Here is a 12,976-nt window from a genome sequence, read left to right on the forward strand (position 1 = left end):
GTCCTAAGATAGATTTAACCAGATCATTGACTATTTACATTCCCTACAATCATGTTTAACCAAATATACTTTCCTTTAACACTCCCCCTCAAGTTGGAGCGTGGATGTCAAGAACGCCTAACTTGCGGAGAAGCAAATGGAAAGCAGGTGTTCGCAGTGGCTTAGTAAACATGTCAGCCACTTGTTCCCCAGTGTGCACATAGGCTGTCTTGATTTCTCCTCTTTGAATCCTTTCACGAATGGTGTGACAATCAAGCTCAATATGTTTGGTGCGTTCGTGAAACACAGGATTCACTGCAATGTGTAACGCAGCTTGATTATCACAAAACAGCTTCGCCGGACTAGGATGGGCTATTTGCAAATCCTTCAATAAGTATCTCAACCACGTGAGTTCACAAGTTGCTGCAGCCATGGAACGGTATTCTGCTTCGGCAGATGATCGTGCTACCGTGACCTGTTTCTTGCTCTTCCAGGATATGAGTGAGTCACCTAGAAAAATGCAATAACCTGTAATTGAACGGTGAGTAGTCGGACACTGTGCCCAATCCGCATCACAATAGCCAATCAAGCTCAGCTTACTTTGAGAAGGAAATAGCAAACCTTGTCCAGGAGCATTTTTAAGGTATCGAAGAAGTCTATGTGCTGCGTCAAGGTGATGTCGTCTAGGTTCCTGCATGAATTGACTCAAGGTGTTGACGGCATATGTGATCTCTGGCCTTGTAATTGTCAAGTATATTAATTTCCCAATCATTCGTCGGTATTGCGTAGGATCTTTGAGAGGGTCACCACCAGTGGGTAGTAGCACTAAATCAGGTTCCATTGGCACCTTGGATGGCTTCGCACCAAGTAAACCCGCCTCTTCCAGTATGTCAAGTGTGTACTTGCGTTGACTGATGGTAATTCCAGCTTTAGACCGTGCAACTTCAACTCCGAGAAAGTACTTTAGGGGTCCAAGGTCTTTAATTCGGAAGCAGCGGCTAAGGAATTACTTGAGATCATTGATTGCTCCATCATTATTTCCTGTAATAACCATGTCATCAACATATAATAAAACAATGGTAATGGAGCTGCCAGAGACCTTGGTAAACAAGGAATAATCCGCCCGAGATTGTGTGAATCCAATGTCGTGGATGGCTGAGGAAAATTTCTGAAACCAACTGCGGGATGCTTGCTTAAGTCCGTACAAAGATTTGTGAAGTCGACATACAACGCGCTCCCCCTGTCGACGATAACCAGGTGGAGGAACCATATACACTTCTTCGTGAAGTTCACCGTGAAGGAAAGCATTCTGTACATCCATCTGATGTAAGGGCCACTGACGGACAGCAGCAACAGTCAATAAGCATCGCACAGTGATCAGCTTAGCAACGGGGGCAAAAGTTTCTTTATAATCGATGCCTTCTTGTTGAGTAAAGCCCTTGGCAACGAGCCGGGCTTTGTACCGCTCAACTGTACCATCTGAATTGTATTTTATTTTGAAAACCCACTTGCATCCAATGGCACGATGACCGGCAGGCAGGGAAACCATGCTCCATGTCTGATTTGCTTCGAGAGCTCGGAGTTCAGTGTGCATGGAAGCGACCCAATGAGGGTCATGGCAAGCTTGTTCATAGGATGTGGGTTCCATATGAGAAGAAACATTATGAATGAATGTCTGATGAGCAGGAGATAAGGAGGCATAAGAGACATACCGGTGGAGGGGATGGCGGGTGCTGGACACGGAGGAAGAGGCGAGGGCAGGTGCAAGCAAACCAGCATGATGGGCCACATAATCGTTGAGATACGCAGGGGGTCGTGTCAACCGGGAGGAGTGTCGAATGGGGAGGTGTGGAGATGGTGTAGGTGGGGGGACATGGGGGGATAAGGTGGGGACGGTGTCGGGTAGAGATGAGGAAGGTGTGGGATCTTGGGAAACTGGAGCTGGGAAAGTGGGATGTTGGGGAGTGGGGTGGGCCAAGATATCAGGATGTGGACTAGGAGGAAGTGGGCCGAGAGTGAGTGGACTGGGTAAAGGGGGTGACGAGTCCGGAGAGATAATGGGAAGAACAAGGGAGTCAGCCTCATGTTCAGGTGGTGAGTGGGAAAAAGGAAAAATGGTTTCATGGAAGTGGACATCGCGGGAAGTAGAGATTTGATGCGTGTCGAGGTCATAAACCCGATAACCTTTCTGACCATGGGGATATCCAAGGAAAAGACAACGGCGAGCACGAGGGTCAAACTTGTGTTTGGGGTGAAGGTTGGTGACATAACAAAGACAACCGAAGACGCGAAGGTGAGAGTAATGTGGCAAGTGACCATGTAAAAGTTCGTAGGGAGATTTATGGAGTAATAAGGGTGTGGGAATGCGATTGATAAGATAGCATGCGGTTTGAACACTATCTCCCCAAAATTTTAGTGGTAAATTGGCTTGAAACCGAAGTGCACGCCCAATGTTCAAAAGATGGCGATGTTTACGTTCAACAACCCCATTTTGTTGAGGGGTGTGAACGCATGAATGCTGAAAAATAGTGCCATAGGTGTCTAAGAAGGTGCGCATGGAGAGAAACTCTCCACCATTGTCAGCGCGTAGGATTTTGATGTTTTTGTGGAATTGAGTCTTAACCCAAAAGAAGAATGATTTCAATAGTGTTTGTGTATCGGATTTAAAACGCATAAGGTGCACCCATGTAAAACAAGAAAAATCATCCACGATGGTGAGAAAATAACGTGTCCCGGAATATGTGGGAACTTTGTGAGGCCCCCAAATGTCACAATGAATTAAGTCAAAGGGTGCAGTGGATTGAATTGAACTAGAATTAAAAGACAATCGAGTTTGTTTGGCCAAAGGACAAACTTCACAAACATGTTTGGAATCGAACATAATCTCCGGGATTGTTTTTGACAAAAAATGTAAAGGATGTGTAGAGGGGTGACCCAAGCGTTGATGCCAGAGACTGGTGGTGCGGCTAACATGGTTGGTAAGATGGGGATTTTGACTTGGCGTAAGATAATAGAGCCCATTAAATTGCTTGCCCAGGCCAATCGTCCTCTTCGTATCCATGTCCTGTATGACACAAAAATCCGCAAAAAATATTACGATACAATGGAGAGCCCGTGTGAGTTTACCCACAGACAATAAATTGACACGAAATTTTGGAACATGAAGAACTCCATCAAGTAATAACTCATGTGATAGTTGTACGGAACCAATACTCTTAATGTCTGCCGTGCCCCCATTTGGTAATCCCACAAAATCATTCTTAGCATCAATCTGATTATGTGTTAAGGGTGAATGTGATATGTGATCAGAGGCCCCGCTATCTATAATCCAGTAAAGATTTGAATGCAAGTCATGTTCCGTCATATTACATGTGGGTGTGATAATACCTGTTGCATTCGCAAGTGGATGAGTTTTACCAGTTCCAGATCGAAGCAAGGCAAGAAGTTGATGGTACTCTTCAGTTGTGAATGTTGGCCCGTTGAAGGATGGAGCCTTGGGTGCGTCGGTATGAATGGCCGGTGACTGGGACGCTTCGACATTGTGGGCTGTTGGATTGGGGCGTTTGTTTCTGGGCAGCACCTGTTTCCCATGCCATTTATGACCTTCAGGAAACCCAATGAGGAAATAGCAGCACTCGACGGAATGTGAGCCATCATAGTAGCTACATTTGGACGATTTGCGGGAACTGGAACTCCCAGGTGCAAACCATCCCTTCGGCGTGGTGGACCGATGTGTTTGCATTGCATGCGCACCAGGTTCACGATGATTTGCCACATCCATTTGGCGTTCGTGTTGCAGAACCAACCCGTGGACACGTCGAGTATCAGGGAGCGGATTCATCATTAAGATGGAGCCGCGTATGGTTGAGTAAGTCTCGTTCAAACCCATTAAAAATTGCATGACTTTCTCTTTTTCTTTCCTTTCTACACGAGTCTTGGATCCCTCACAATCACAAGCAATTGGATCATAATACGAAGCCAATTCATCCCAGAGAGCCTTTAAATGGGTGTAATAGTCTGAAACAGATAGTTGTCCTTGTCGGTGTTCGACGATTTCTTGTCGAATTTGGTAGATCCTGGAATCGTTTCCTTGTGAGAATCGATCCTCAAGATCCTTCCATGCTGCGGATGCAGTTTTGCAGTAGAGTACGCTGCATGCAATGTTGCTTTGCACAGACTGCCAAATCCATGACAACACCATGTCGTTGCATCGCTGCCAAGTTGAAAATTTGGAGTCCGTAGTTGCAGGGCACTTGATGGATCCATCAATGAATCCAAGTTTGTTCTTGGCATTGAGGGCGATGCGCATAGATCGACTCCATTGTCCGTAGTTGTGTCCGTTGAGGAGTTGTGAAACCAAGACGAGACTGGGTGAATCTGAATGGTGTAGGATGAGGGGGTCTGATGCATGTGGCACCATCTCGGCTGATTTTTCATCGCCCATGTTGGTTGTGTATGCTGGAAAAAATTTGGGTTTTGTTTGTAGCGGAAGTGGAATGGACGCCTAGAGTCACCAGGATCGGTGCTCTGATGCCATATTAAATTTGAATTGTTCACTGAATAGTTTATTCTCTCATAGTTCATTCATACAAGGATACAAGCTTTATACAATCAGATGCAGCCTATTCTAGGAAATAAATCTCTAATTACAAGTTGATTGCAATCTGGTCCTAAGATAGATTTAACCAGATCATTGACTATTTACATTCCCTACAATCATGTTTAACCAAATATACTTTCCTTTAACACTTTCAGTCAATTAGTGGCGGTTGCATTGAGAGGCAAAGTGGGGTTAGCTGACCTCTCGAACTTCGATGAACGTCTATTAATACCTTAGGTGCTGACCCTCCGAACTTCGGTAAATGTTTATGGTTACCTTCGGTGTTGCTCTTTTGAAGATTAGAGTTGGTTTCATACATGCCCTCCAACTAACTTCAGGCCTACCAAGACTTGGTGAATGTCCATGGATACCTTGAGTGATGCCCCTTGCATACATTAACAGGTGTGCAATATGCATTTCCAAATGACTTTAGGCCTACCAAAACTAGATGAAATGGCGATATGCATACTATTTCTAGTAAAAAAAAAATTTGCGCCCTGCGTGCGCTATTCTTATTGACCCCCCTAATATTATTTCCTGGATCCACCACTTCAATCAATACAAAATGAATCTAGTGAATTGTCCATTTCAATTAAATAATTGTCACCAAACAAGGCCTTGGTACTTTGCAAAAAGAAATCAGTTAATGTTAATCAAATGTTAGCAATTCAGACTGTAAATTCAGAGAAGTCTCGCGTGAGACTAAAAGATTTTGAACAACCGTCAGCATAATTTTACTAATTCACATATTATAATATGGATGGATAAACTATACACTCATTAGACTTCTAATATAATATTTAATTAATAAATGTACGTGTTACAACATTAATAAATTAATAACCCCGTGACTCAAAAATTTATACCGATAAAAGCTTACCACTCCTCTTTTAATTATGGTTATGTAAACAAACCATAAAAGTCGATCCGTTCTATGTCAACCTTAAAAAAACTTGCCGTTGTCGCATTCGAAAAACAGTAATGCTAGAAAGACGAATATATATATATATATATATATATTTTTTTTGGGTGAAGAGGAAGACCAAATTTTTAAACCAAATGATGTAGATGTTGATGTTTGAATTATTATTTAAGTATTGATTAACGTGCTTATTTCATTTCATGTCGTTTCTTACAACCTCTAAGGATGTGTTTACGTATCCGTAATCGGAATGAAAATGTGGAATTGAATTCCAATTACAGAGTACTCCAATGTTTACTAAACACAGAGGAATCAAAAAAGCAGTGGGGTCCACACAAATTTTGGAATTCAATTCCTTATATTGGTGGAATTGGATTCCCTAGTTATAGGTGGTAATCTAATTCCTGCTTGTTTGGGCAATCGGAATGACACTTTTGTTCCCTTTATGCCCTTACTTACTTTTTTTTTATTTCCAAGACTATTCTTTATAAACCCATCAAAGTATATAAAATATTTGATTTGGGACAAGGACATTTTAGTAATCGGCTTATATTCCAATTCTGCTAAATTAGTAAACAGTTTTATGGAATTCTATTTCGATTCCAGAATATTTAAGTAAACAGCTTCAACAGGAACCCGATTCTGACTTCTCCTCATTCTAACTCCTCATCAATTCAATTCCTCTTATTTTCATTACCGTTACATAAATGCGCCATAAATGTTACCCGTTGGAGACGATTTTGCCTCTTAAATTAGTGCTCCACAAATAGTTTGTCCGGCGCCGTTTTATTTCTCACCGGCTACGAAACGACAGAGTTTTGAGCGGGAGTTTTTCACTTTAAATTTAAGTAACTGAAATTAGTGGTCGGAGACCCACGACGGCTCACCGAATCTGTAACAGTTTGAAACAACCAGCAAAACCAAACGACGTCGCTTCCCACAGCAGCGAAGAAGCTCCCTCTTCCTCCTTCTCTCTCGAACTTCAATGGCGAGAATCAAACACACCGCCGGAAGAAAAGTGAAGAAATCTACTCCCGCGCAAGCTGGTATCTCTCTCTCTCTCTCTCTCTCTCTCTCTCTCTCTCAAAATGGATGTATGTGTATTTTGCTGAGGATTGTGATTTTTGCGTCTTAAAAAACCCTAATTTTCTCTGTCTTCAGCTGCAGGAGGAAGCTCGACGGCCTCACCTGGAAATCAACCGGTACTCTCTCTCTTTATCGCACTTCAATTTCTCATTAGTTTCGGATTTTGCTTGTCCTGTGTTTGGTTCCCGAGAAAATGCGGGAATGTGAGGAGGGGAATTGGGGGAAATTTTATTTGGAAAGTTATTAGTTTTTTTTTTTTTTTTTTTTTTTTTTTTTTTTTTTTTTTTGCGTAATTTTCTCATTTGCCAAACGGAGCTTTAACCTTGTCGTTATTTTGTTGCGTTGTTCAATTTCTTGGAAATAGTAGGAAACCATTAAACTTGTCACTCATCTGCAATCTGGTGAAGAAAATTCATATCTTCAAATCTGACATTCCTAAATCCTAATGTGTTTTTTTTACCTTTTTTTGTTTCAATAAACTGAAGGAATCTTCTGGAGGAACGAGGAGGCCCGAGGTGAATCCGACAGGTAAATAAGTTTTCTTCATTGGTGGTGGTGGTGATGATGATGGTGGAAGTAAGATGATTTTGAATGATTATAGTTGTTATGCCTATAGGTCCAGGAACGTAGCGGAAGAAGCGGCGTTACAGGCCTGGAACAGTTGCTCTTCGGGAGATTCGTGGCCTCCAGAAGACAGTTAAGATGATTATCCCAGCTGCTCCATTCATCAGGACTGTGAGTTCTTATCTCCCTGTTTGTTATACATACGGATTACAGAGTTGCACCCACAAATGCATGTGCACTCAGAAACATGTGGGCGCGCACTGAAGGATGTCAACAAACAGAAATCAAAAAGCTGGGTATTGTTATTGCTAGTGTTGGAATTTTCTGTTCTCACAATCAAGAAATTTTTTTTTTTGGTGGCATGGAAACTCAAAATTGCACTTCCAATTTATTGATGTCGAGTTGATTTACTCATTTCGTATTGTATAAACAAGTTGACCTTTACATCTTTGCAATCTTAGAGTTAAGTAGGCTTTTGTTAGTTAGACTAGCATTGAATTTTGAAAAAGAATATGCTTTGTTTTTGCTTGATTTGCGTACGGTGATAATATTTATTTGGTTTTTTGCACTAGTTGTGCTATTGAGGTTTGATCACACAATGCTGACAATCTTTTCGTTCCTTGTAGGTAAGAGAGATCACCAACTCTGTGTCTAGAGAGCCTAAGCATTGGACGCCTGATGCTTTACTAGCAATTCAAGAGGTGGATAAATATGGCAAGTGAATTTAGTGGTATGTAACAGATTAACCATGCAAATGCTACTTTTCTTCCTCCACGTCATTTTCAATCTGTTTGATAAACTAGTGAATTTGTGCATTCCAATTTCAGAGAGTTGCAGTGTAATCTTTGCTTATCCATCTGTTCAAATATGTCGGTTGGAAACTTGGATGAGTGATGCCAATGCCATAGGTATCCTCATCATCATCTGTGGAAGTGCATTGGATGCTTCATGTATGCTTTGATTAAACAATGGCACTGCTGTGCCAACCCAAGATCCATGATGATTTTCCCATTACCACTACTGTTCTAACTTCTACCTATTACCCAATCAACTCAACAAATAAAGCCTATTGAACAAACTGGTTGGATTTGGATGCAGGAACTTTGTCTTATTATCCCAAACCACACACATCATCTAACCATAATATAGAAATCCTCTAAATTTCAGTAAATTGAAGTAGGTACTATGAATTATTTGAGACAAATTGGTAGTTTGTTCTTTTGCAGGCAGCAGAGGAGTATGTAATTCAGTTGTTTGAAGATTCCAACCTCTGTGCAATTCATGCAAAGCGAGTCACTCTTAGTAAGTAAACTTGAGATCCAATATCTGCTTAATTAATTGTTATTTCTCCCTAATGCTATGTAAATTTACAAGCTGTGACTGAGATGCTTGTAGTGAGATAAGATAACACCTAAACCATGAAAAAAATTGCATCTTTTAGATTATTCTGTTTGCTTTTCAAAAATATAGATTATATCCAATCCAATAAATCTTTGGTACTAGAGGAACTTAAATTGTGGGTAGTGGATTTCGACGAACTCAAAAGGGTTGTCCTTAGATGCATTACTACATTTTCTGTGTCCTTGGATTAACCGTCTGTTAAGACATTATGATTGTCCTAAAACATGTCAACTCTTTCTGCGTTTCATCTAACTGTTTCATCTTATACTTACTTCAAGTGTCAGTTAGTCTTTGATAGTTTGTACCATTATTGTACAATATAATTGTTAACAAACCTGTTTCATTTATTTTTGTATCCTCAGTGAAGAAGGATTTTGAGTTGGCTCGTCGGATTGGAGGGAAGGGCAGTATCTGGTGAGAGCGTGACAACAGTAACCGACTCCATACTCACTCATAGTAACAATTTTAAAAACAGTCAGCATTTTCTGTAATCACCTGTATACCAACTGCCTGTGATTCTGGATTCCCATGTCAGATTTCAATGATAGACGTATTATTGCAATTGTCGGGTTCGATCATTCATCGTTTTGGGATTCTGAGTGTGATTTAAGTTAGCCTATAAAGACGATCCAAAGTCTAGAAAGAGAAGACATCCTCCAATTATCCATAGCAAAGTTTTTGCTATTATTTTCTTATAAATCAATATTCTAAACTATTATTACGCGGAGGGAGAGTCGAACTTGGGTGCAAAGATGCAAGCACATTACTTAACTGACACACGTCTGCACCATCTTCAAAGTTTTAGGATTGGAATTTGTTAGACTTTTATGTTCTTTTTTTTTTTTTTTTTTTTTTTTCCTCCTGATGGGAAACTTGTTATGATTTGATTTGGTATATCTTAGCTCATTGTTTTTAAGTTTGTTTCGATTAATCCTGCATTATTTTTTGTCGTCAAATCGATTGATCATATATAGGTATGAGATTGTTGGATAATCACTTGTTTGTTTTCTCTACCTTGAGCGGTTTGAGGGGTGCTTAAGTTAGTTTGAAGTTATTAAGTCGGGATGAAAACTTTAATAATGTGCGAGATCGGTTCTGCATCTGCAAAGTCTGCAGCGTTAAGTGTGGCTTAGCGGGATAAGGTAGAGTTTCGATTGAACATTGATGATTAGCAAATTCGTTCATGTTTTATTGTACTGTCTCGATGGATGCTTAGAGTTGATGCCAGGGTTGATGCTGTTTTAGTGTGTACTCAACTTGCCTGCCTTATATCCCTCTATCCCATTGTGGCAGTGAGTTCACAATGTCATCTGTTTAAGTTCCGGAGGGGCAGTTCCTGTGGCAGGTTAGTGTTCACGCAGCCGCGTTCTTATCCCGTGTTGCTAATCGTCACATTCTTGCACTTGGATTTGTAAGTGCTATGACATCTTTGGCCATATGATTTTTATGAGTCTTCATCTCTTCTTTTTCTTTCGGTGATTTCCATCCCGGTTGCGGATCTTGAAATGTGAATATTTAGGAAGGGGTGAATTCATAACCTTCTAGTTACTTATCTGTCAATCGATCAATCCCGATCTTGTTAATTTTCTGTCAATTACAAACGCATTTGTTGCTTGCTCTGTAAGTAATCAGCTGGATTCATGGACTGGCTCAAAAGAAAATCATTTTCCAGAATTTGTCCCTGGTTTATTTCTTTCTACGCCACATTATTCTGCCTGTTTTTATAGCCTAGTTTGGCAGTGAGCTTGCATGTTTTGATACTGCAGACCGGAAATCCTATTTCATGTTCTTAGAGCTATACAATTTGAATTCATTTGGTAAATAACTTTGAAATGGGAAGGTTGGAATCGACATTCGACAACTCTGGGTAGCTTGTGTATGGTTGAACATCTTATTCAAAAATTCTATTATGCTACACGTATCTTATACTCCGGGGCTTTTGGCGGGTAGATTTTTGGGCAAAGAGGATAGCTTGTGTTATTCAACATCTTATCTAAAAAATTCTATTATACTTCACGGTACTTTATATTCTGAGATTTTTAGTCGTTAAATCTGGATCATTATATGTTTGCCCTAATAATAAAAAAATTCTGAAATATAAAAGCTTATTAGACAATGTCATCTTATTTATTTATTTTCTCTTTTTTGGACGATTCTTTGCTCTTTCTGTACGTCCAAGAATCAAGTTTATTAGATATTGGTAAGCCCAAAAAATAAAAGAAGGGTTTTTGGTGCTGGACAATGAAAGGCAGCGTTGGTCCAGAGATTTTTGAGGCTTGGGACGATGCTAAAAAATGTGTGCTCACTTTATATATGAAAAAATATTTATTTTTACACGTAAGACATCGATAAAATTATATTTAGAAAAACACTTCAAACTCAGTAATTTAGAAACACGGAAAAACTAATTTATTTTGTATCGAGAGAAGGAAACCAAAAAACTTTAGGCTTACAAGTAGATAAATTATGTGACACATCCCGACCTGGATTGTCCACTAGGACTCCGAATTGAGATGTGTTGGCCGACACCTGGAAGGTGATGAAGCCATAAAGTGTGGTGATGTGGAATATGTGAATAAATTTAAACCTAACACGAGAGTGCGTTGCGAGCGGGAATGATCTCATTTCACATGTGACGTCAGATCATAAGTAAAGTACAGTAGAGTGGATTGAAAATCATACCGTTGAAGGTAATTTTCAATACCAAGACTTGCCACGAATCCTCATCAATACGAAAACTCTGCTACTAGAACCTGAACGGATAAAAACAAGAGTGAGTGGGCCAGAATATAAAGCTTTAATAAAGACCTTTTAAATGATATAATCCTTCACTGTAATACCTGTATAGGTTCCAGGAAATCATACTACATATAAGTATGAAATCAAATGTAAATCAATAGTAAATCCAAGAATATTCCAAATCACTACATATCAGCAACTACAATATAAATCAAGTACTCATCAATCTATGGTAACCCACGAGTCGGAGTTGTCTAACACAACCTTTACAACTCATAAATTAATCCATGATAACACCTGAGTCGGAGTTGCCTAATGCAACATGTACGACTCATAAATTAATCCAAGATAACACCTGAGTCAGAGTTGCCTAATGCAACCTGTATGACCCATAGGCAACCTGTACGACAATGTCGGAGTTGCTTATCATTGCAACTTGTACAACAGTGTCGGAGTTGCCCAAAACACTAATATAGTCATGCCCTAACTCAATCATTTCAAATAATACTATAAACTCACATGAACTTACCTGTACGTCCCGCGTTCACCTTAGCACTTCAAAGCATTCACAACAATTATATGTAGGTAATATGCATATGGTTATGCCATAATGCAATCTAAAACTCAACCATATCATAGTATTTTAGAATATACAAATATATATATGACATGGCATAAAATGCATAAATCAATTTAAAAGCGTTTTGTGGAACTATCAATGATATACATACGATAAAAGGAAAAAGACCCATTCACCTGAGGTCCACGCTACGACTCTCTAGCACGAATATCGGGACATCACGAACGATCCTCACCTAGAATAATTATTCAGTCACGTCTCAGAACTCTTATTAGTAGAACACATAACTTACATAAAACACATCCCAATGACGTTCTAGAATGATTTGAGACTCATTGACCAAAGGTCAACCGTCGATCAAAGATCAACGGTAGGGTCCACAACCCTACATAACTCAATCCGAAAGATCCGCATCTCGGATTTCCGATCCGTAATTTCCAAAGATCCACATTTTGCTTCTAAAACCTCATACTAAAGTTTCATTACGATCCAACGGTTGGATCTCCGCTAAATGCCAATTCAAGTGGCGGTCAACGTTTTATTTTACGCACTTACAAATCTAATTCGGGAAGATCCGTACATTAGATTCCCAATCTATAAGTTTCTAATATCCTCAAATATTACATACTATAACGAATTAAAGTTTGGTGACGATCTAATGGTCGGATCATCAATTCACATAATGTTCAAGTAGCGGTCTTTAGCAAAACTATGCTCGAACGATGAGATTTCATCAATCGGACTTCACATATGGAATTGAGGTGTCAAACTTAGCTTAGAAAGGTTAGGGGGTGACTCGGCTCAAGCGTTGCCGTCACGCACCGCCGCACACGGCGGTCAGCCGCCCCGATTCGCCAAAAAATTCAACTATCTCCAAAAATTCTCAAATTTTACAAAAATGAAGATCTAAATGAGTAGAGAAAATTTTATACCTGTGACCAAGTCCAATTTGGCCGGGAAAGGCTCCAATTTCACTCAAACCCATCGGAACCCTAAAATGGGTGAACTTCGATACTCCTTCCTCGGTGTTCCAACGTCTCTACCACTGGTTGGGTCTTGTTCCTGGGTCTAAGGGAAGCTTAAGGGTAGTTTTAGGTGGTGGAAC

At 40.0% G+C, this 12,976-nt stretch overlaps 1 protein-coding gene across 1 annotated transcript; it reads left to right on the top strand.

Annotated features, from left to right (window-relative positions):
- Nucleotides 1-7,154: 7,154 nt before the first annotated feature.
- On the top strand, nt 7,155-9,322 carry LOC137719788 (histone H3-like centromeric protein CENH3). The gene is made up of 5 exons (XM_068458808.1): nt 7,155-7,163; nt 7,218-7,322; nt 7,778-7,852; nt 8,378-8,453; nt 8,915-9,322. Exons 1-5 carry the CDS (start codon nt 7,155-7,157, stop codon nt 8,968-8,970), a joined length of 321 nt encoding a protein of 106 aa, XP_068314909.1. The 3' UTR covers nt 8,971-9,322.
- Nucleotides 9,323-12,976: the final 3,654 nt, after the last annotated feature.

The sequence above is a fragment of the Pyrus communis genome, chromosome 16 (assembly GCF_963583255.1).
Source record: "Pyrus communis chromosome 16, drPyrComm1.1, whole genome shotgun sequence".
In the NCBI taxonomy this organism is placed as follows: domain Eukaryota; kingdom Viridiplantae; phylum Streptophyta; class Magnoliopsida; order Rosales; family Rosaceae; genus Pyrus; species Pyrus communis.